Source organism: Pan troglodytes, chromosome 1 (genome assembly GCF_028858775.2).
Source record: "Pan troglodytes isolate AG18354 chromosome 1, NHGRI_mPanTro3-v2.0_pri, whole genome shotgun sequence".
Taxonomy (NCBI): domain Eukaryota; kingdom Metazoa; phylum Chordata; class Mammalia; order Primates; family Hominidae; genus Pan; species Pan troglodytes.
The window spans coordinates 88,842,869-88,867,529 of NC_072398.2; the positions used below are offsets into that span (position 1 = coordinate 88,842,869).

The 24,661-nt window shown below is 44.1% G+C and overlaps 2 protein-coding genes across 10 annotated transcripts in view; one reads left to right on the top strand and one right to left on the bottom strand.

The window, feature by feature from the left end:
- Positions 1–40: 40 nt before the first annotated feature.
- Positions 41–15,650, bottom strand: NCSTN (nicastrin). The gene is made up of 17 exons (XM_513923.7): positions 15,523–15,650; positions 14,180–14,284; positions 9,875–9,998; positions 9,327–9,448; positions 8,747–8,892; positions 7,625–7,775; positions 7,192–7,301; positions 6,791–6,943; positions 6,003–6,107; positions 5,757–5,834; positions 4,703–4,875; positions 3,244–3,346; positions 3,043–3,138; positions 2,654–2,741; positions 2,247–2,401; positions 1,748–1,960; positions 41–841 (listed from the first exon to the last, which is right to left on the bottom strand). Exons 1-17 carry the CDS (start codon positions 15,605–15,607, stop codon positions 719–721), a joined length of 2,130 nt encoding a protein of 709 aa, XP_513923.2. The 5' UTR covers positions 15,608–15,650; the 3' UTR covers positions 41–718.
- Positions 15,578–24,661, top strand: part of COPA (COPI coat complex subunit alpha) — a 54,076-nt gene continuing 44,992 nt past the window's right edge. For 2 of the 9 annotated variants that reach the window (XM_063812034.1, XM_063812041.1), the window contains exons 1-2: positions 15,728–15,873; positions 18,712–18,825. Coding sequence is in view for 5 of the 9 variants with exons in the window: in XM_001171574.6 (XP_001171574.1) it covers positions 15,834–15,873; positions 18,712–18,825; positions 19,023–19,096; positions 23,683–23,763 (309 nt within the window). In the remaining 4 variants the exon portion in view is untranslated. Of the gene's footprint in view, positions 15,874–18,711; positions 18,826–19,022; positions 19,097–23,682; positions 23,764–24,661 lie in introns of those variants that run through there. The other 7 variants (XM_001171574.6, XM_001171563.6, XM_063812038.1 and 4 more) reach the window with 7 other exon arrangements.

Here is a 24,661-nt window from a genome sequence, read left to right on the forward strand (position 1 = left end):
AACAAGGTGGCCTGGGAAGAATAACTAGCAGTACAAGTCGTGTGGGATAATCTATTTTAATGAAACTCATTATATATATATTTACAAAAAGAATAAAGGAAAAAGACAAAAACAAAAATAGATATTACAGCTTAATAAAAAGTACAACTGAGCACTGTGGGCTGGAGGTGGGATACCCACCCGCAGCACGCCCACCCTAATGTGCCATCTGAGGGCCTGGAGAAAGGACAGTGGGAAGGAGACAGTAGGCTCAGCCCAGAGATGCCCCTGTCCTCAGGGGCTCAATGTAGTTTGACCCTGACATTAAACCTTTTATGTCCTTCCCAGTCAGGAAGGTGGCTGGGTACAGGGGTGGGGGTGAGGAGCAGAGAGAGGTACAGGGCAGGAAGGAAAAAGTAGAAGGATCCTGAAGGGCAAATTAGGGTGGGTAACTAGGGAGTTAAACAGGAGCAAGAAGCTTCTATTTGTAATCCCAAAATCTGGCATGAGTAGAGAAGGAAGAGGAAATGGGGAAGGGGTGATGGGAAAGGGGGGCGGAGGAAGGGAGGCAATTTATTTATTTCTCCCTGTCTCTTTTGGATAGTTCCACTCTTTTATGTTAATCCCAGTCTGAGACAGGCCCAGGGAGGTTCCAGTGACAAATTAGTGGTTGTGTCCCAGTGGGACAGATGCTCTAGGAAGTGAACTGCTGAGCTGGCAGGAAAAGCTGGGGTCCTCCTCAGTATGACACAGCTCCTGGCTCCCGGGGAGCAATGAAAAGGACATCAGCTTTGGCATTGATACAGTAGGTGACGATGAGGGAGAAGATGAGGATGCCGAAGCCCACTGTCAGGGTGATCAACTGCAGGGGGAGGGAGGGCAGGAAAGGACAAAGGCATTCTCAGAACTCAGTGCAGTTTTTTGGATAACTGTTTGGGGTTTGGAGCCATGGGAATTCGGATGCTGGCTCTAAGCACCAAGTATGGAATAATCATGGGCAACATCTCTCCAGCCTACAGACTTTGTCTCCCCATTTGAAAAGAGAAGTAAAGCATCTCTGTTCTTGCTTCCATCTTGTATTACTTAGATTTTAGGCATTTTGAAAGGAGGGCCCATGGCTTTGGTTCCCTTGCGGCACTTACATTACTGACTTGTGACAGGAGCTCAGTACATTAGACTGACTCATCCCAGCTGTGTCAGATGGGGAATGCCAGCCGGGAGTTGAAGCTGTGAAAGAGTTCTGGGATCCACAGGGGCTCTCCAGAATGAACATCTACTCAAACTATCTGTGAAGAAAGGCCTCCTGGCCGGGTGCAGTGGCTCACGCCTATAATCCCAGCACTTTGGGAGGCCAAGAAAGGTGGATCACCTGAGGTCAGGAGTTTAAGACCAGCCTGACCAACATGGTGAAACCCATCTCTACTAAAAATAAAAAAAAATTAGCTGGATGTGGTGGCACATGCCTGTAATCCCAGCTACTCGAAAGGCTGAGGCAGGAGAACTGCTTAAACCCAGGGGACGGAGGTTGCAGTGAGCTGAGATCGTGCCATTGCACTCCAGCTTGAGCAACAAGAATGAAACTCCATCTCAAAAAAAAAAAAAAAAAAAGGCTCCCTAAGGGAACATGCTGGCTGACCAGGGACAGATTTGCAGTAGGCTTTTGCTACAAATGTGGGGCAAATGGGAGATGGAAAGGGCTATATGACACAAGAAAGCAGAGAAAGAAGTCAAACAGATCCCTGCCACCTACCCCCCTGCCCCATCTCACCTCAAGCTCTTTGCTGGCGATGAGAAATATCCGGGCACGGATATCTTTCCAGCGGCTCTCAGTCCATGTAGAGTATTCAGTAGAGCTCCACTGACTCAGTTCAAAGGCAGGAGACAAGGCCCTGGCTAATCGTGCAGTAGAACGCACACACCGGGGGAGTCGGTCCGTCTCATTAGAATGCAAAGGGCCCTGGACCCATGAGTACTCATACAGCTGCACAGAAGATGCGCCACAACACACGGCTAGGGTGATCCTCTTCTCACTCGTTCCCTCTACCCTCTATCAGTGCCATGCTCTAACCAATTGAGCTAACTGGCTGCTGTCCCTTTACCCTTCAGATGGTCCATTTTCACCCAGGCTTTTCAACACCCAGTTGCTGAGGACTGCATCTCTCCACCTCTCTATCCCAATCCCCTGGGTCTAACTAGGTCTAGAAGAACCTCCAACTTTCCCAAGGGAAAGGGGCCCCAGGGCACTTCCAACACCCACCACCACTCACATCCTTGTTTTCACTTGGGACTTTACTTGGATCCTGGCACTGCTCTCGGGTGAGGTTGACCACCGTGCCAGTCAAATTTGCCAAGGCATACTGTACAACATAAGTGGTGTTGGTGGGGCTGGAGACAGCGATGTAATGTTGAAGAGGCCCGTCACCTGAGTGCAGACCAAAGGGAAGGGAAGATTTGGTGGGTGGATGGTGGGTGAAATAGGAAAAGCCCAAGATTGGCAGCAGCCAGAAAGAAGGGCAATGGAAAAGGATCCATCAAATATGAGAAGAAAGAAAGGAAAACGGGGTAAGAAAAACAGAGAGGAAAAAGAAAAAAAAATAATAAATGTTAAACCAAAATGACTTTTTCTCTATCCCTTTCCTCAGCTAAGGGTCCCATTCCCACACCAGATGCTTACCCAAGTAGGACCTTAGGTCCTGCCTGAGGATAGACTGGAACCATGAGTTGTTGGCTTTAATCAGGAACCCATAGAGCAGGCGGGTAACCTAGGATTGGAACAGTAAAGAGAGAAAACCCTGTGACTTGAAGGTAGCCCAGGGAAAGAATTATCAGTGGAGACCCAGTCATGGGGCAGGAACCAGACTGGCCAGATGGACTGGAGTTGGGAGACAGTGGCTGGCTCATAAGATGCAGATGAGGCCCACCCAAGAGCTCTCTGGGGCATGAGGCATTCTCACCGGCATCAACAGTCATGTGGAATTCCAAGGTTTGGGACACTAGGGCAAGGGAGGATAGGGACAGCTTGCTGTGTAAACAGAAAGAAGGAGCTAGGGCCCATCTGCTTACCGTTTGGGGATCAGCCTGAACTGTGTCGCTGAAGTTGGTTCCTCCTGCAAGCTCATACAGAGCACGTCCCAGCACCGTGGCCACATCTGCCAGGGCCTGTGGTAGGTGAGGAGGGGGCTGAATGGCCCACCTCTCCAATCCTCAAATGCTAGCATCTTCACTGTGTGTCCCAGGCTCCCACCCAGCCTGGCTCAGTGCTACCTTGGCAGTGTCTGTTACAAAGTTCAGGTCCTCTTCAGGGCTCAGCCATTCGGGATAGCTCACATTAATGTTCTCAGCAGTGTCGTAAATACTCTGGTAATATCTGCCAGGAAAGCCGGCATGAGCCTTGGCTACATTTAGCCAGGGCTCTGCCCCTTTCCTCCCTCAAATGCTCCTTATGCAGGGACTCAGTATCTCATTTTCAGCATCAGAAGAAAGGGGTGAGAGACAATCAGGATCCCATATTGCAGAAGGTGTGGAGAACAGGGAGGTAGGAGTAAGGGTGAGGTGGTTAGTGAAAATTAAAGACTTTCCTGACAGACAAGGTAGAAAAGCTGAATGAGCTCAGATCTTCAAACAAAGGAGAGACTCTTCTACATCATTTGGGCTGGAGATATGGGGGATGGCTAAGATGATTTTCAGAGAACTCTGCCATATATCATGAGATCAGTTGTATAACTGTTCCAATGAACATTTATATTTAGGGTGGCTGGGAGCAGGAGGTGATTAGCAGGTCTTAGGATCAGGTCTGCTCACTGATATATAAGAATACACTGATAAAATCACCATGATGATCCTTATGGAGCCCCAAGGAGATAGATCTTAAAAGAGAGGCTGAGCTCCACAGTCTTTACCATCAGTAAATCCCTGTCCCACACAAAGTCAAGTCAGCTACATAATCAAATCCAAAATGTGTTCAAATGATGAATCTTCACTTGCCCCAAAGTGGTACAAGGATAGCTTTAGAGAAGACAGCTGACCGTAAGTGCTAGGACGGTCACTCCCCTAAATGAATGAGAAGGTGCTAGGGTCAGAAATAGAGCTCAAGCATTTTCACTACGAAACTCATTTGGCCCTAGGGAAGCTTGGCAATCCAGCCTGAGTAAGAAGTCCCCTGTTATCCAAGGCCTCAAGTTAGGAGCAGTTAAAGGGTAACCCGGAGTTACCCTTTGTATCTCTGGAGCCCCATCGGCTATAGGAGGCACTTTTACGCTCGCACTGAACCATGGCCATCTACTACATGGCAAGAACATGGTACATTTCACAGAGTATGAATACTGTTTCTGGCACCTCTGGGTGAGTTCCAGAGAAGGACTGCTTTCTGTCTTCTAGCCAAAGGGCCCCCACCATCCTTCCCATGCTTGTGTTTGAGATGATGCCCTCTGCTGGCAGCCCTGAGGAACTCAGGACCCTGGAGAGCTAGGGAGCAGTGGAACCATAACCGAGGATTGTTGACATTAAAGGGCTAAGGGTGAGGATGAGTTTCTAAGATGAATATCCAGTCAAACAAATAAGGGTTTCAGTTCAGATGTGAAAACGCCACTGAGCAAAGAATACAGATGGACCTGAAGTTCTGGAGGGGGTAGTGTGGGAAAGCGGAGGGCAGTGACCTTCCTCCCAGATTGCAGAATAGACTCTCTTCAAGAATGAAGAGGGTGCAGGGCCAAGTGATTCTTACTTGTTATGGAAGGCACCAGAGTGGTCAGCCAGAACAACGCCAGAGATGTTTCGAGCTCGAAGAAATCGCTGCAGGGAAGATGGTGGGAGAGGCTGGGACTGATTTGTCCTCCTGAGGATGACAGCAGGGACACCAGCACCACTCTTCTCCAATGTGGCCAGGAGATCCTCCACCTGGGGGGTACGAGGGAGATTAACTGATGGGAGGCTGGGGGATGGGAAGCAGGAGGTCTCTTTTAGGCCTGAAATGCTCTATACTTCAAGTCCCCTGCTTGGGGAGCTACCCTATCTCTAGTAGACCTTTATCCCTCAAGCCTTTTGGGACCAAGGCTCTCTGAATTTCCTGTAGCTTCCACCATTCTTTTTAGAGTTAGAAAATTGGGGCATAAAGAAGAGACCTTTTTTTTTCATATTTATAAGTAAATTCTACTGTCTTCAAGACTCTGCTTTATCCTCAGTGGATGCTTCACTTATTATTTATTGTGCAGAATTGAAGGGAGCAAATAATAATAGAAAACTGCGTGCTGAATGCCAAACAGATAACCAATTCTTTAAATGCTACAGGAGTCCAGAGCAGGGATGATGCTGAAGGCTGGAATTGCAGAAAGAGGACCACCTGGAAAAAAGCAGACCTAAAGGTGGACCTAGAGGGAAGGGAAGGTTTTGAACAAGCAATGAGGAAAGTGGAGGACAAGTTGGGCAGCGAGTGTGACACAGCCAGGACTTGGGCAGAGCAGCCTTGACAATTGGATCCATGGGGCAGCAAGGCAAGAAGGGAGCTAGTCACTCACCTATCCTTAATGGGCAGTGGTAGTCTGCTAGGCAACAAATGATCAGAGAACTACCCAGTCCAGGGAACCAATGGAATGTCACTGAGTTCCTGATTCTTCCCAGCAGCAACAACAGCTGTGGTGTTCATCCTTTGGCCAACACCCAATCCAATCCTGTCTCTTACCCTGTCTCACAGGCCCTGGGGGTTGGTGGAAACAGGGCAGGGGTTGGGGTCTGGATTCTGAGCTGTAGGAATAGGAAATGAGGGGAGATGCTCACGTTACCTGGTTCCGTACAGACTCATTTTTCTGAGAAACAGGATCTGTGTGCATCCAAAGCTCTAATGAAGTTCTTAAGGCCACCTGGGGGGAGGATGAAGAATCAACACTTAGAATCAGTCTCCTGTTCTGGGCCATGCCTAGGGGATAGAAGTCAAGGGAAGAGGCGGCGGTTCCTGCAGTTAAGACCGCAGAACAACAAAGGAGGAAGATTTAATTAAAAAGGAAGGGGCTGGGGGACATGCCACATACCTGTCCCAGCTCCACAAATGAGTCAACATTCTCTAACTGCACAGGAAACTTGCCCTTCTCCATATCGTAGACCATCCTCGAGCTGCCAATGTAGTCAAAAGTTTCCTGAGAGATGGAGGTAGGTGGGAGGGGGAACAGAGATTCCAAAGGGTTAGGAGAGCCTCGAAGACGGCCAGATCATCAAAGCTGTAGGCAAGACGACTATCTCAGGTCACCTCAACTGCTAGTCAGCTTACAGTCATGTGACTTTCGGCTTCTCTTGGCCCCACCTCCCAGCTGTGACTATCCCTCATATGTATTACAAGACTTCTGAAGCCCAGAAATGGGGAAAGTAGCCTTGGTAAAGGCCTAAGATGAACATCAGCTATTATGTGTCTGCTTCTTAACGGTCCCCCACCTCCAGTGACTCAGCCACAGATGCTGTTCCCTTATTCTAGGGCTGTGGTCCTAGTGATGAGAGTCAGGAGCCTAAGGGCTCCTGGATGGAGATAGCAGTAAAGAAGTCCAGAGAATAAAAGTAAAAGGCCGCCTCCAATATATCTTATCAGTGGGGGAAAGAGGGGGCTGGTTACATACCAATTCAGCATGTAAAAGCTTCCTAAAAAGAAGGAATCTAAGCTTCCTAAAATGGAGGAATCTAAAGGGGAGACACATGTAGACACATCCAGAAGCTCTGTGCTGGTTAACAACTTAGGTCAAGTGCTGAGGTCTTCTCCAACCAGTAGCCACTCTCATCTTTACTATCCTCTTTCTTCCCTGCCATTGCACCCCAGCCAAAGAGCCCTTACCCCTTGAAAGAAGACAAACATGACATTGCGGGGCAGGGTGGTCACATCAGGTGCCTTTTGCAAAGCTTCAGCAGCAGCCAGCTGGGTGACAAAGGAAGCCACTGCGCTTTCAGCCCCTGGGGCCACATTCCAGAAAAAGGAACGACTATCCAGCTAGGTACAACAGAAGAAAAGTCAGGGGATATATACTTTAAAACTGGCCCCAAACCTCCTTTCTTGCTCCAGTCAAGAGAATATACCTGTCCTGTGGCAATGGAGACAACCCAGGAGTCCCACAGCCCAGATTCCTCCCCATTTGAGGCTTCCCAATTTAGCAACTTTGAAATCTGATATGCTAGAGCGGGGCCTACCAGCTCTTTTTGTGCCAGCCCCGCCCATCCTGATCAGAAGCCAACACTCACCCGGGTGGCAGCAACCACAACCCTGTCGTCAGGCTTTAATGTCCCAGTTGTATTTATAGGCTTTAGCATGCTCCACACATTGTAATCAGACAGGGGGTCACAGACGATTTCTAAGCAGGACACAAACAATGAGAGATCAACAAGGCTAAAGGAGAGGGTAGCTATAAAGGCAACATTGGAAATCTCTGACCAGTGCCCCACGGACTCTAAGTCGTTTTCTCTACTTCCAACAGTCCGAGGTTGGCTTCTCTGCCACTATCCACTTTAGGAACAAGCTGCCTAAATTTTTCAGAATTGTTTCTAGTTCTCCCATGCAGAGCTCCTTCATGGTGTCTACTCCTTCCCTATTACAGTCTCTCTAACATTCCCTGGCCTGGTTCCACTCTCCCTCTGCCCCTTATTCCATTACCCTCATGGTTCGGATCTGCCCTACCTGGGTTGATGCTGAAGGTGCTTTGGATGGAGCTGCGCCGCATGCAGGTGGCAGTGCTGATGACAGCATGCATGTGTGAAAAGAGCTGCATGGCACACAGTGGGAAGGTTGGTGCTGAGCCATTCTGACTCAGGTTGTGATCTTGATAGCACTGAAAGGGGAGATGGACCCCACTGAGACAGCTAGTTTGTGGAGGCCCTCCCTTACATCCCAGAAGGAGGAGGGCCCAGTTCCATCCTTTTGGGATGGAGCCACACCCTTTTCGGAGACATTTATCCCTGAGCTATAGTTATCCTAGAACCACCATAGGATCTATAAGGTCAAAGAAAAAAACTCATCAAGAGTTACAAAGGGTTGCAGACTCAGTGGTTTAGCTGGAGATGAAATTATCCCATTCCAGATGGCCTGGCCCAATCTGAAGCTTCAGCCACTGGAAAGATTCAGTGTGGTCTGATACAAAGAGCACCAAACTAGAGATAGGAAATCAGATATGACACAGCTTGGAGATCAACTCACCTTGCAACTTTGGACAAATCTCTTAACTACTCTATGAGTCAAAATGGAAATACTAGACCAGAATTAAGGCATATTAGAGCTAAAAAGAAGCTCAGAAATTACCAAATTGAATTTCTCAATCTCTAATCCAATGCTTTTTTTTTAAACGATACTAGTGGTTCTTAACCTGGGCTGTGTACCTTGTTTCATATTACTCTTTCAGATATTCTTTATATTTTCTTCTAGTCTAAAAGGCTTTAATGCTGTAATATCAGGTAGGAGCAAAATGTGGGGAAAGAATGTGAGAAAAATAAACGTCTTGGTTCTTTTTGGACCAACCGTCTTTCAGCAGGTGTACCAGAAGAATGAGCCACCCTCCAAATAGGAGAGCCTATAAAATAATCCTTTTTTTTTTTTTTTTTTTGTGACACAGGGCCTTGCTCTGTCACCCAGGCTGGAGTGCAATGGTGCCATCTCAGCTCACTGAAACCTCTGCCTCCCAGCCTCAAGTGATCCTCCTGTCTCAGCCTCCCGGGTGGCTGGGACTACGTGCACACACCGCCACACCTGGCTAGAAAAATAATCTTCTTTCTAACTGGAATTGCTAGGAGCTGGCAGTGTCATTACCTGCTTGATGACTTTGGTTTCATTTTCATCTTCAAGAAGAAAGATGGGGAAACTAAAGTCTTCATAAGCCAAACCATTGCCCAGCGAGTTCCACTGTATTTCTCTGCAGTGAGCAAACTCTGGCCCATAGGAATTGGAGTAAACACCTGAAGGGAAGGATGGGGAATAGGGGGACTGGTTACTGGGACACCAAGTACTTAGGAACCAGGTGACGGCAGAAGAATCTTTCAGTTGGGACTAAGAGTTCAAAAGGAGGTGGTGACTCAAAGAAGTAGGCATGAAGTCTATTACCATCCACACTAAAATAGAAAGACAATGGTATCAGGGAGTCTTAGGCTGTAAGATTAGGGATGTGAACACGTGACAAAAAGAGATAATGCCAGGTAAGGCAAAGGAAGGGGAAGCAGGAGAGGGAAGGGATGAGCAGCAAAGACAAATAAACACTACCCCCTGTTTGGGAGTCAGTTACTGACACTACACACAGACACAAACACATATACATCCCTCACAAAGACGTAAGACCGAAGCAACAGTGAGCCTTAGGTGACAGTAGGCTCTCCTGATCCTTTGGGACACTTACCAAACCCATCATTTGGGCACTGCACACTAGGAGAGAAGCCTGAGGCAGGACTGGGCTTGGTCAAGGACACTGCAAGACCAGCAATTCGGCTGGTTCTCCCTTTCAGCTTCTCCATTAAATCCCTGGAATAGGAAAGGAATTCCATGAAGGAACACAGGAAGGTATCAGACAGCCTGACATCCTACCTGCAGGATGGAAACAAATGGGGAACTAGGGGAATCAAACTGTTGACTTATTTCTTCCCTTTCAGTCTCTAAATTCTGAGTCTGGACAATGATCTGCTCTAAAAAGTAGAGCTTTAGTGAGTAAGGACCCCAGGGAGGGAGGGGAGGGATGCCCAGGGTTACTCAGGGACAGGTAGGTGAAATTTAGCCCTAAGCTCAAGATCATTTCTTTTGATGGTACACCTTTCCTTCTGAGGACCACCCTGCCCTCTCCCCTGACCAGACCAGGGCAGCCAAGGGAAGTTTTCACTAATAAGTGTGAGGACTGTTCACTGAAACTTTCCCTCTATGGATGTTTTCCCAGCAGATACATCTAGTTCTTACCTGGTAAAATGCTTGCTCTCCAGCAGAACCATGTAAGGGGGGTTGGGGCCATCAGTCAATACCCACTGTAGGTCCTCTTCTTTCTCTACTACGTGGATAACCCCTGTGTCTCCACTAATTGAAGCTGCCAGGACAGAATGAGTCAAATTAAAGCTCCCATAGTTAACAATTCTGACTTTGCCTCACTGATTCTGCGTATCTTTTATCCCCTAAAGATGTCACAACATATTTGGGTGAATACAGGCACCTCTAGATTTGAACTGAAAAGCTGTTGCCCCAGCTCCATCTGAAGGTTATCAGGAGGGAATGGAATATAAAAGAGCACAACAGGACTCATTATATGCCAGAAAGGTTCTGTGAACTTCATTTTTTTGCCCTCTGCCCTCAACCTTATTTAGCCATATACATAAGATTCTACAACAATAGACACCAAAGTTTTCAAACCTATATTTTCTCTAGGAAATGCCACTAAATCTCTAGCTCAGGGTTTTAGCTTTGAATCTTCCTTTGTAAAAACACATGCATACATGCCCTTGGCCTCAGGAGCTTTCCTGGATCGTCATTCCTTTTGCCCTTTTTGGGAATGACTTTACTTGCTTCTGGCCGGTTTTAGATGAGGTTAATCAAGAACTCTGAGGTTTCTAAAACAGAGTTTCCCAATTGGTAAGCCTCGAATGGATCAGAGATGTGCTCTCATTGGTTCTCCTCATTCCAGGAAACCTAGGGTTTCCAAAGTCACCTCCAGCCAGGAGCCTACTTATCATTTACCCCAGGATGCCCCGAAAATATCACCCATTTCTCTATGTGCCAGGATGCCATACAAATAACATTTTCTATGTGTCTCATGACATGATAAAGATTGGGAAGCACTGTATTAGAGGATGGATGACCCAGAGTCCAGAATACTTTGAATTCTACATAATTCAAGGCATTAGGTAATACTCCTTAAGTCCCCAGTGATCTGTGTGGAGATATCCTAGGGTCTCCCTGTGAGTCTTCTCCCTACAGAAAATTGGATATGTTATTCATCAATTATTTTAGACCAGTAGTTCTCAGCCCTGGCTGTATATCAGAATCACTTTAGAGTTTTAAATGCCCACTCAGCCTCCCAAAGTGCTAGGGTTACAGGAGTGAGCCACCATGCCCGGCCCTTGCCACAGCATTTAAAACATGGGAAAAGGAACAGGTAGTGTGGCAACTAAAACATATATAACTTCGGCCGGGCACAGTGGCTCATGCCTGTAATCCCAGTACTTTGGGAGGCCGAAGTGGGTGGGTGGATCACTTGAGGTCAGGAGTTCGAGACCAGCCTGGCCAACATGGCGAAACCCCATCTCTACTAAAAATACAAAAATTAGCCAGGTGTGATGGCGCACACCTGTAATGCTAGCTACTCAGAAGGCTGAGGCAGGAGAATTGCTTGAACCTGGGAGGCGGAGGCTGCAGTGAGCTGAGATTGTGCCACAGCACTCCAGCCTGGGTGACATAGTGAGACTCTGACACACACACACACACCCCCCCCAAAACTTCAACTCCAGGGAGGACAGGAATAAGACAAACTATGATAATGGACTGAAAAAAACCTGGATTCTAATCTGGGTTCCAACTAGTAATGGTGTAGTTTTAAGTAACTTGCTTATTTTCTCTGTGCCTTCAATGAGGTTTTCTACCTCTATTCATCTCATACTGTGGGGACAGACGAAAGAAGGAAGAAAGGATAGAAGGAGGGAGGGAGGGAAAAGAAACCTATTTAAAGCCCCCTTTGAGAACTTTAAAGCATCTAAGAGAAGCAGAGTATTATAATCAGAAATCAAATCTGGGTATCACTTTTTTCTCCTTAGTTTTATCATGTTAGCTACACTAATTAAAAAGGGCGGAGCCTGCTCAGAAAAGACAGATATGATGAAGTAAGATTTGGAAATAAGCAGGTTGAAAAGGAACCAAGATCTTAATGAGGAAGTGGCCACAGTCCCGCTTACCCCCTCTTGTTTCTCTGTACTGGCACGTGGCTTTACCTCTAGAGGCTTTGCTTCCTACAGAGCTGTTTTAAGAACATAGAGTAGAATGACTTATTCCCAAAGGAGTTTTCTTAGAGCCTAGTTACAAGAGGTTGGGGTCCTGGCCTTCTGTACTTTATAGTGAGGTTCCAGCAAGACCAGCAGTCTGATCTCAGCCCACCCTGGACCTAGCTCTCTTCTACCTACAAACCAGTTCAGAAACTAAGTCCAGAGGGCTGGGCATGGTGGCTCATGCCTGTAATCCCAGCACTTTGGGAGGCCAAGGCAGGCAGATCACGAGGTCAGGGGTTCGAGACCAGCCTGGCCAACATGGTGAAGCCCCGCCTCTACTAAAGATACAAAAAATTAGCTGGGCACGGTGGCACGCGCCTGTAATCCCAGCTATTCAAGAAGCTGAGACAGGAGAATTGCTTTAACCTGGGAGGCGGAAGTTGCAGTGAGCTGAGATTGTGCCATTGCACTCCAGCCTGGGCGAGAGGGCGAGACTGCATCTCAAAAAAAAAAAAAAGAAACTAAGTACAACAAAAACTTTATTTGGGGCTGTTTGGAACCAGTCAACCTACTCCCAGTGCTTTGTATAGCAGGGACATGGGACAATTAAGATACTATAGCTCAGGGAAAGATGGCTAAAAAAGTAGTAACTGCTTCCACGAACAAGTCCTTCACTTCTCAGTGTCCCAGTTTTCTCTTATCAAATTGGAAGAAGGCTTCAGGAAATTATACAGCACTTTTGAGACCACCCTATTTACCTAGCATCATCAATAAACAACTATTAAGAGGTATTTGACTTTCAGCTTTATGCAAGTACTCCAACCATTATTCCAGGGGTAAACTGAAATTCAGAGGTGATCAATTTGATGATGAAGAAGCCAGTATCAGACCCCAAGTTTCCTGCTTATCTGCAAAACTACATTCTGACAGAGCTATTGTCCATGGGAAACAAAATCTGAAGACAGCAGGTTAGCCTTTAGATTACTACTTTTCCTGCCCTATGATTTTGATAGTTTTTAAAGCCACAGTGTCATGGCACCTTCTTTTGGAACACACAAAGTGTAAAAATAAACGGCCTGTCAGTTGAATTTAAGGAAAAAAAGTTTTAAAAAAGGATAAATAGAATGCTTCACTAATTCCTCTTGCAATTATTCAGCATTTTCTTTTCTTTTCTTTTTTTTTCAGACAGTGTCTCACTCTGTCACCTATACTGGAATACGGTGTCACAATCTCAGCTCACTGCAACCTCCGCCTCCTGGGCTCAAGGGATTCTCCTGCTTCTGCCTCCCGAGAAGCTAGGACTACAGGCATGCCACAGCAGCCAGCCGGCTAATTTTTGTATTTTTAGTAGAGATGGGGGGGTTTCACCATGCTGGCAGATTGGTCTCAAACTCCTGACCTCAAGTGATCCACCCGCCTTGGCCTCCTGAAGTGCTGGGATTACAGGCATGTGCCACTGCGCCCAGCCTATTTGGCATTTTCAGTGCCTTCTCTTCAGATAGTTCATTGCCTTTAAGAAGCCCATTTTGGTTCCAAAAAGTTCAGAGTGCAAGTGATGACTGGACACCATAGAATATGAGACTTTTTTCTCCTTAAAAAACAGTATAATAGGGTGGTTAAGAGTGCTGGCTCAGCTGGGTGCGGTGGCTCACGCCTGTAATCCCAGCATTTTGGGAGGCCAAGGTGGGTGGATCACTTGAGGTCAAGAGTTCGAGACCAGCCTGGCCAACATGGTGAAACACCATCTCTACTAAAAATACAAAAATTAGCTGGGCATGGTGGCAGGTGCATGTAATCCCAGCTACTCAAGAGGCTGAGGCAGGAGAATCACTTGAACCTAGAAGGCAGAGGTCACAGTGAGCCGAGATCGTGCCATTGCACTCCAGCCTGGGGGACAAGAGTGAAACTCCATGTCAAAAAAAAAAAAGGCCTCCTAGCTTAGTGCTCGGGCCACCAGATCCTGGCATCATCACTTATTACCAGTATGATCTTGGGGAAGTTACTCAACTTAAGTTTTAGTTTCATCATTTATAAAGTGACAATAACAGTAAGACCTATTTTGTGGGGTTGTGGTGGGGGTTGTATGAGATGCACATGTAAAAAGCTTGGTATGCAGCATTTACTAAATGTTAGTTCTTATTAATTATCTTGCCTAGCTTGACAGACGGTTATCTGTAACTGCCTACATACAGTCCAATATAAGTGTCAAAACTCCTAAGCAGGACATGGATGTTACTTAGTATCTAGGGCACAGACAAATATCAATGTCCACAAACATGAATCCATCTCAACTCACACTGGCAGCCAATCTGATGAGTGGCGTTGAGCAGGCGAACACAGGGAGCTGTTTTATTTAAGGGGATATATATCTTCCTCTCCACTGAGTTTCCCCTGCACAAACCTGATCGGAAGATAAAAAGTGTTAGAAAAATTTGAGAGACACAGGTACTAGCTTCTATCGTGTCATTAACCTGAAGTATGGCTTGGGTAAATCATTTAATATCATACTTTCTAAAATGAGATTAAAGTCCATTCTTCTTATTTCTTGGGCACACACTTATCGTAACAGATACATGTTCTACATGGCACCCAGCTATGTGCCTCAAAGGGTTATTACAAAGTCCATGTAGCGCCATTGACAGTGACACTAAAAGAGAGAAAACTTGGTCAAAGGAAAGGTGTTTGACCTTAGATTTGCCAGATTCTGGTTGCACAGGTGATCACACTTCTGCTTGTATATCCTGTATGTATATTACTAATCGGTTAATACACAGGTGCTGGGCTAAGAAAACTTTCTGAGGCATTTTTCCAAGAGTGTGAACAGAATTGAGAGAAACCTTATGACATACACGGGTCAGTTAATTTAACATCAGCAGGTCATTTGTGTGCCCACAGTGTGGGGCAGCTGTAGTTTCTCCTTTGAGGATCCTTAAAAACAATGTGAACTGGGGGAAGGCACAGTCATAGTTATACACAGGCATTTGCATTTTAGGGCTTGACCAACTAAAAAGCCATGTATCAGTAAATGAACGCGAATCAGCAAACACTTAAGTACATTATAAATGCCAAAAGTTGCTTGAATCGTTACTTCAGGGTCTTCACAGTTAAGAGTACCCATATCCTACCTTATTCTTGCTTTACTGATTAAAAAAAAAAAAAAAAAAAACCTGAGGCAAGGCAGGGGGACACAGACTTAGGATGTAATCAACAGAGGAAGAAATAAGAAATCCACCTTTTAAGCGCCGCACAGCACCCACAGAACAAGATTGCTTTCGTCTCAAAAAGTCTAAACGCGAGGAAGAAAGCTAACTTTCACACCTGTTCCTTTCGACTGTGGGGTGGGTGGCTGGGGTTGTGGGAAAAACGAGACATCTGGACAAAGTGGGAGAGGGTCAGGCTCGAAGTCCAGGAAGAGGCCTAGAGAAGGGAGTGAAGCGACACGACGTGCTGCGGGGGAGAAGGGACCTTCAGGTCCAGGCAAAGGGGGAACTTCTGTCGTGGGAACGAAAAAGAAAGAGGATTTACAGGGTGGGGGGACAGAGGGGCAGCAGGAACCAGAAGGGAGACAGTGGCGGTCGCGGCGGGGCCGATCCGAGAGTTCCCCTTAGAGAACGGAGCTCACGGGCGGGGAGGCCTCACCTGCTAGTAGGACGCAGAAAGACAGAAGGCGAAGGAGACCCCGACTTCCCGGGTCAGCCACAGAGCCACCCCCTGCCGTAGCCATCTTGCCTCTCTGCTGAGCGGAAGCCCCCGTTCGGCTCCTGTCGGGTAGCGGCCTCTCTAGGCTACCACTGACACCGTCTCTGTGGCCCGGAGCCTAAGAGACCGGAAGTTCGTGTTTCCAGGCGCTTCCGGAAACCGCGGGAGAGGGTCGCTGACGTGGAGGCGTCCGAAGGGCAGCAGGGTGTGTCGGGGCTCGGATTAAGACATCGGAGTCAGAGACCTGAGAGATGCTAACCAAATTCGAGACCAAGAGCGCGCGGGTCAAAGGTAGTGGAGAATAAAAGGGGGAACATGGAGGTTGGATGTCAGGAGCGGCGCTGACACCGGGGAAGAGAAAATGGGTAGAGGTGCTGGTCGAAATGGGCCCACCAGACGGACCCGGAGGAAGACGGAGGGTGGGAGAGAGGTTGGGCCTGGCTAGCAGTTCTCCAGTCCCCTCTTCTTTGGTGTGTCCTTGGGCTTCGATTTACCTATAAAGTGGCTCCCACACTGCAGGGGATTCCTTAGACCCCCTCCCTATTCTTTCTTCTCCCTTTCTCTCTTGGCTGTGCTCCCGATTTGTATTGTTCTGCTCTAAAGGCCCTGTGATCTGTTGGCTTTTTGATGACTGTGTTATATGGAGTGGCCCTGGGAACTGAGTCTCGATCTCTGTTACTCGCACCCGAGTCAGTAGCCTTTTTGGAGACGAGTAGTGGCTACCTCACTTAAGGAGGCCTTGGCTGCAGCATCTCAACATCAGTGCCTCCATTCGGCTTTATTTACTACCCGGAAATAGTACTTGAGGCTTATAACCCCAATAAAGTCTCAACTTGATAGAGTTGCCAGATAAAATGCAGGATACCCAGTTAAATTTGAATTTTAGGTAAACAATGAATAGTTTTTTAGTCTGTCGTTGCTTACCAGAAGTTCAAATTTATCTGGACATCTCGTATTTTTATTTGCTAAGTACGGCAGCTCTAGAGCTCGAGTGTGGGTCGTTGGGGGTGGAGGGCAAATACTGAGATCGCAGTATTAGCCTCAGAATGTTAGAATGTGAAAGTCAGAGAAGTAAGGTCTCCGGAGACCTGGAAAAAATAGTATCTAGAATATTTAGTGAGATGCAGCGTAACAAAGTGGTTAGGAACTTGGTCTTTGAAGTCAGATGGGCTTGCCTTGGAATCCTGAGACATCCACTAACAAGCTGTATGACTTGGATGACTTACTTAATGTCTCTAAGTCTGTATTTCCTCATCTGTAAAATCGTCTTTTATAGAGAGAATTAAAATGAGAAAGTATATGGAGTGTATTTATTACAGCGCCTGGTGTAGACTCAGTAGCTCAAAAACTGGAGGTTGTTATCAATGTGTGAATATATTTTGAGCAGTTTCTAAGTCTCTTGGGAAACTTGACCTTGAAAGATGGGTACCATTAAGAATTTCTGAGACCTGTATAGGTGAAATGTGAAATGGGTCTTCATAATCTTTCAGTTTTCTTTTCTGCTCCTAATTTCTTGCTGGGCAGTACAGAAGGAAAAACAAAGATGTCATAATATTTGAGGGCAAACATCCATTGTTGAGTGTACTTATATATCATAATTTAAAAAAAGAACCTAATGGAAAAATAGACAATTTAGAAGAAAAATTGTAAATGTTCAATAAATAATTAAAATAGTTCCACCTCACTAGTGATGAAAGAAATGCAAGAAAAACAAAGTTAAGTTACTTTTTTGGGGGGAGGGTCTTAGATTTATAAAACAAAACAACAAATAGCTGATAGCAGCCTGTGTGCAAAATGGGCACCTCCATAAACTTCGTGAGACTGTATATTGATACAGTATTTTTACATTTAAACTATATGTACTAAAATGTTAAGTGCACATATTCTATTCCTGAGCAATCTCACAGGTCTTTAGCCTAGGGCAGTAATAATGCAAATAGGCTAGATTATGTGTAGAAGTATCTTCAGTAGGCTCTTCTGATAGCCAAAAATTGGGGGACAAAATGCCTGTTAGAATAATATAAGTGTAGTACATTTGTCCCTTGTAGTTAAAAAGAATGAGGTTATGTTTATATGTACTTTCATGAGATCCATATTATATAGTTAAGTGAGGAAGAAGTTTGCAGAACAACATCATAACGTGATCCCCACTTTCATAAAATACTGAAGCCTATGTCTATATGTAACTGCATTAAAAATCTGAAAGGATACACTTCAAACTGTTAGTAGTTGTTACCTCTGGGGACTTCCATTTCCAGTCATGATAGAATAACAAGGGCCAGATTTACCTTCCCACCTTAACTATACAACTGAACAAAATGTATGAAACAAAGGTTCATATATTGCTCACAGATGTTGGGCAACAGGCAGTGCAGGAAAATAATTCTCCAGAGAAGGCAAATAAACAAGGTGAGTCCTGTGATTGTCGTAGATTACTGCCTAGAGAGTTTTTAGGCTTCAGTGAAGAGGGGAATCCCTTGGTCTTTCTGAGGAGACATAAATTTAGAGTGTGGGGAAGCAAAGATGGCTAGATTTTGTTGGGCAAAATACCGGAGAAGAGGGGGCTGCAGAGAGAGAGCACTAGAGATCTGCAGGATGTCCTCTCAGGTCTTTGTTTGAGTACTGATCTGCAGGTGAGAAAACTATTCAAAACCTGAAAAAGGACCACTGGAAAGGAGAAGGCAGAGCAATCCCCAGAGTTCACACTAGTGAACTGGGACTAGTTTGTGTTCCTACTTGCCAGAAAGGAAAGACTTCCTAATATTACAGGGCTTCAAATAGAGACCTCAGATGGCTATTGCTTTAATAGTGGTTCCAGATTAAGCCTAGAATGAAGGCTGCTGTAGCCCCCCTGTAATAAAACCTAAAAGCAAGCCTTGAAAGGATCAACTGATTCCAAGTAACTTAATTGTATCCTAGAGCAAAGCCCAAGAATATGTAAAGGAATATGACAAAAATCTAGTACCAAACATAAAATTCACGATGTCTGGCATCCAGTAAAAAATCATCAAGCATGTCGAATGAATGAACCTAGGATTAACCTTGATGTTTCTTTTTCTTATCAGAATTGACAGAAGGTGACATCATGGGGCTTAGTTAGCTCATTGTATCATTTTCTGTTTTTTTCAGGGCTCAGCTTTCACCCCAAAAGACCTTGGATCCTGACTAGTTTACATAATGGGGTCATCCAGTTATGGGACTATCGGATGTGCACTCTCATTGACAAGTTTGATGAACATGATGGTGAGATATTTCTAGGAGGAAGTTAAAGAGTATAAGTATTTATAATATCCTGGGGTATTTTAAGCCTTGTTTGACATGGATTCCTCTATGATTAAAGAATGTGGAAATGATAGAACTGAAAAATCCTGAATAGGAATCACCTTAGAGATTAGAAAGGATAGCTCTGTCTAACATACATTGCCTGCCTTCTCCACCAGGTCCAGTGCGAGGCATTGACTTCCATAAGCAGCAGCCACTGTTCGTCTCTGGAGGAGATGACTATAAGATTAAGGTACAGAGGGTCTGTCATAACTGAGAATAAAGGACAGAGGATGTGGGAAGGTTTGGGAATCATGAAAGGAACTGAAAGACAGGAAATTTCATTCATACAGAGCTCAGGCCTTTGACAACATTATCCGGAGAACTTACTCAGCAAACATTTATTGAATGCTTACTGTGTACCAGACACTGTTTTCTTTTTTGGGAATTCAAAAATAAATAAGAAATGGCTTCTATTTTCAAGGAGCTTTTATTCTAATAGAGAAGATAAACATATATCCAAGTAATAGCATGTACAGTTTGGTAAGCGATATAATAGAGAGATATTCACAGTGAAATAGGAAAGAACAGTATAGGTGCAAAGACAAAAGGCATGACACAGCTAGATACAGGGCAGCTGTTATTGGTTTTGTATGGAGAAAACCTGGAGAAATGGTGAGAGAAGGGGCAGAAGATGAGAGGGGCCAGATCATGGAGTACCTGTTTGTGGCGCTCAGGAGTTTAGATGTTATCATGCAGATAACTAGGAGCCATTTGAGGAACTTAAATACAGGAGTGATACCAGATTTATATGTTTTTAAAATGATTACTTGGTGGTAATTAAAGAAAAGATTGGATGATTTGGGCAAGACTGGAGGCAAAAATACCAGTTAGGAAACCTGAGCTTAGGTAGTAGCATTTGAAATGGAGAGAAGGAGATGGATGTGAGAATTTAAGGAAATGAATCAGTGTGTCTGTTGGATGATGGCCAATAAGGAGAAATAAATGAGATGGCCAATAAGGAGAAATAAGGGCCAATAAGGAGAAATAAATGAGATGACTTTCAGGCTTCTAGTTTAGGTCACTGGGTAAAGCGGGTGTCATTAACTAGGAAAGGAAAATCAGGAGGAGATAGTTTTCTGGAGTGGAAGAGAATGGATAATGAATTCCATCTTGTCTGTGGTGATTTTGAGGGACCTAAGGGACAGTCTAGTTGAGGTGTCTGTGCTAGAAATATATTTGTGATTTGTCATCATGAAGGGAGGAGCCAAAGGAGAAGCAGTAGAAGATATTGCTCAAGGAGTACGTTGAATAAGAAGACAGACCATCATTTAAGGGAGAGAGAGGAAGTAGAGTTAGTATGGGAAACAGTGATTCGAGGGGTTCGAGATGAACCAAGAGGGAGAAGAAGCCTCTTGGATGCCAAGGAAGAAGAGAATTTTGGGAAGGAGAAAGCGTTTAGAATAAGATCAAGATTGAGAAATAACCTTTGAATTGCTTAATTTGGAAGGCCTTAGTGTGAAATGAGGAAGCAGACAGAATGTAGGCAATTCTTTAAAGACAACTGACTATCATAATAGCAAAAGTTAGAGCCAGAGACTAGCAACCTATAAAAATAAATCAAAATTTCCTCTGTTTACTTCCTTTAGTTGTTTTCATTAAGTCTATGTATCAAACCGAACCAGTGAAATTTAATTCATAAAAAGGTAAAGTCTTTTCATAAGCAACTTCAAGAAGTTATATATTGTGATTATACCGCAGAACTTAGGTGATGGGAGTAAAGAGTGACAGCTGCCTACAGAGAAAAGAGCTATTAGAATTATAGGAAGGACATTTCTTTCTGTTTTCTGGTTTTTAGGCACCACATCCTGGGGCAATCAAAACTCAAACCACCTGATAGATCTCAAAAGCCCATAAGGATATCACCTCATTATAGTATTTTTGTATTTGTTATTTATAGTGATGAACATTGAGTATCAAGAATGGTTAACTTGGGATTCTTATAATCTGTTTAAAAAGGAAAAACTGGGTGTTAATTAAGAAAAAGTTTTCCCAAAATGACTAATATTTTGGAAAAGAAATTATCTTCCACTTATGAAATGTCCAGAATAGGTAAATCTATAGAGACAGAAAGTAGGTTAGTGATTGTCTAGGGTTGGAGGGGTTGGGAGGAAATGAGAAGTGACAGCTAATGGGTATGAATTTCTTAGGGGAGTGAATAAAAATGTTCTAAAATGGATGGTTGCACAACTGTGAATATATTAAAAGCCATTGAATTTTATACTTTATATGAATAAATTGTATGGTATTTGAACTGTATCTCAATAAAGCTGTTATTAAAACAAAGGAATTCTTTATTAGCTGGTAGGTGTGTAGTGCTATCATTTGGTGGGTTTTTTTGGTTCGTTTTTTGTTTGTTTGTTTGTTTGTTTGTTTGTTTTTTGCGATGGAGTCTTGTTCTGTTGCCCAGGCTGGAGTGCAGTGGCGTGATCTCGGCTCACTGCAGCCTCCACCTCCCGGGTTCAAATGGTTCTCCTGCCTCAGCCTCCCGAGTAGCTGGAATTACAGGCATGCGCCACCAAGCCCGGCTAATTTTGTATTTTTAGTAGAGATGGGGTTTCTCCATGTTGGTCAGGCTGGTCTTGAACTCCCGACCTCGGGTCGTCTTCCTGCCTCGGCCTCCCAAAGTGCTGGGATTACAGGCGTGAGCCACCGCACCCGGCCCATTCGGTGGTTTTAATTAATTTTTCTGATGACTAATAAACTTGAACATTTTTTCATAAAAAGGGGGATTATCTAGAAAAGTCATGTCTGTGGACCATCTTATTGCTTGCTATATCCAGATAAATGTAGCATTAGTATAATCCTCATTGACAAAGAGTAAGACAAGGAGCCCAGCAAATGGTCAGAGTATTCGTCTAAAACCCCTATAAGTTTTTAAGGATTTGCAGTTTTGGAGCTTGACTTAGGCCATTAAAGGAGTCAAGACATTTTGAAGCTAGAAATATGAAAGTTTAAAACACTGAACTCTATAAGGGGAAAAAAGTCAGTTAAAGAATAGTGTTTATGGTATGGTCTAATTTTTATGTGAAACTCTACTGTGTACATGTGTATTTATATGTAGCTGATTGAATAGATAGAGGCAAAGGTATTGGAATACCTTAACTTTTCATGTTATTCTTATTTCCATACATAATGCTTACTGAGCACTTACCTAATGTCAGGCACTGTGTTAGGTGGTAAGGGTATAGTGTTGAGCATGATGGACAAGAACCCTGCCTTTAAGGAACTCAGCATTCTTGTTTGGAAGATCATACTTTTGGATTGTCTGAACTTGTTATAGGAAACGAAATTTTTATAATTTACTAAAGAAAAGTTAAAAATTAGAAATAGTAACAAGCTGGCCCAGATTGATTATAAACAAATATTAAAAAGAAATTTTTAAAAATTAAATAAGAAGAAAAATGCATCTGGTCTCTTATTTTTGTACATTTTAGGGGATTTTCTGAATGAGGAAGATAAGCTATTTTATATTTATGATCCTGGTTTTCATGTCTTCAGTTGTGTTCATTGATGCCTAGTACTTTGGTAGTTGACTCAACTTCACATCTGAATATGATATTGTTTCTCTGCTTAGCTCAGGCTTACTGAGCAATGTAGTATTTTCCATGTAATAAGTTAAAGTCTGTTTGCTTGACAGGTGAGTACAGACCACATATGTATGGGCGTTGTTTGCCATCAAGTTAGGAGTCTAAGAAGCTGATGCCCTATATTATTGTTTCCCTTGGAGTCATGGTATTTATCTGTCCTACTTTTTTTTTTTTTTTTTTTTTGAGACCGAGCCTCTCTCTGTCGCCCAGGCTGGAGTGCAGTGGAGCGATCTCAACTCACTGCAAACGCCGCCTCCCAGGTTCAAGTGATCCTGCTACCGCAGCCTCCCAAGTAGCTGGGATCACATCCGGCCAATTTTTTTTTGTATTTTTGTAGAGACAGGGTTTCCCCATGTTGGCCAGGCCGGTCCCAAACTCCTGACCTCAGGTGATCCCCCTGCCTTGACCTCCCAAAGTGCTGGGATTACAGGTATGAGCCATCGTGCCCAGCCTGTCATACTTTTTAAAAGTGATGGGTAAAGCACTTAAGGGGTCTATATTCAAGCCAAGAGCACAATTTTGCAGTAGAAAAAAGAGTTTCAAATCAAGCCCTGGATAAATATCTCCTGCTATTAAATGCAGATGGCTTCTTCCCAAAGAAAGAAAAACTTTTTTTTTTTTTTTTTTTTTTTGAGACTGAGTCTCGCTCTGTTACCCAGGCTGGAGTACAATGGCATGATTTCGGCTCACTGCAACCTCTTGTATCCTGAGTTCAAGCGATTCTCCTGCCTCAGCCTCCCGAGTAGCTGGGACTACAGGCACATGCCACCACGCCCGGCTAATTTTTTGTATTTTTAGTAGAGACAGGGTTTCACTGTGTTAGCCAGGATGGTCTCGATCTCCTGACCTTGTGATCCACCCGCCTCGACCTCCCAAAGTGCTGGGATTACAGGCATGAGTGACCGCGCCCAGCCTGAAAAACTTCAATAATTTTATCTTTAGCTTTTCCCTAATCCTACCCCAACCCCATGTTGTTTATCTGACCTATATTTTCATTCTTGTTCTTTTCCCCTCAAATCTTAAGGCTTTCTACCAAGGTTCCTACCTATTTAGAAATGCCAAAATACAAATAATGTATATAAATCTATATTTATATACATATTTCTATCTCTGTAAAGATATCAATTTCTCTGAGCCTTTTAGAGGCTCAATAACTATTGCTGTTTCTTAGTTTGATTTGTCTTTGCAGGTTTGGAATTACAAGCTTCGGCGCTGTCTTTTCACATTGCTTGGGCACTTAGATTATATTCGCACCACGTTTTTTCATCATGTAAGTAGTCATGGTGGTGCTAGTTTTGGAGCATTCTTAGTTTCCCCATAGTAATCTTTATTTGATCCTTGAGAACCCATGTTTTAATAATAGAGTTGTTTTTGGAGTGGCTCTTCTACAATCTGTGTGGTATTGACCTTTCTGCTTTGTTTCTTTCTGCAAAAGGAAGCACTTGGGATTATACTGAATTTAATTTTATTGGATTCAGTGGATTTTATGGGAAGTCATTGTTTCTCTGTAGGGAAAAGTAGGGATTTGATTTCAGATTTGCTGAACCAAAAAACAAAAGTTAGCCAGCTAATCCCATGTAGGGTATTATTAGTAAGTAGTAGGTGTGGCTGGAAGAAGGTCAGACTAAGATGCCATTTTGATCAGCTAACAAACGTTTTGAAGTATTAACAATCATACCCCTCTATCCTAGGATTTTTGGGTCTGGTGGAGGCTGTTCCCTTAGCCAGGCTTACTACTTTCTTTGATCTGCCAGGTAACATAGTAGATTTAGATAGTGAGGTGCAGATTACAGACTCCCAACCTCAGAATCCAGTTGCAACCTGACAGGATCTCCTTATAGTCCTGTGTATTAGCATTAACTTACACTATTCTTTGATTGCCAGTAAATTAAGTCTCTTTAATTAAGTTAGAAAGAATATGATGAAATAAACAACTTACTGGTTGAGTATATATTATTTTTTTAATTAAAAAATTCTAGGATGGGAGAGAATGAGAAAATTACAGCTTAAACATTTGAGAATGATAACCACTCAATAAGATAACTTATTAAGTAGGAATTATTTGTCATTGCCATAAAGGACTTCCTGAAGACCCTTGCCTAGAACAAGTTGCCATCTACCTGGAAAGTTACGAAAGACCTTATTTTCTTTCATTTTACCAGCTCACT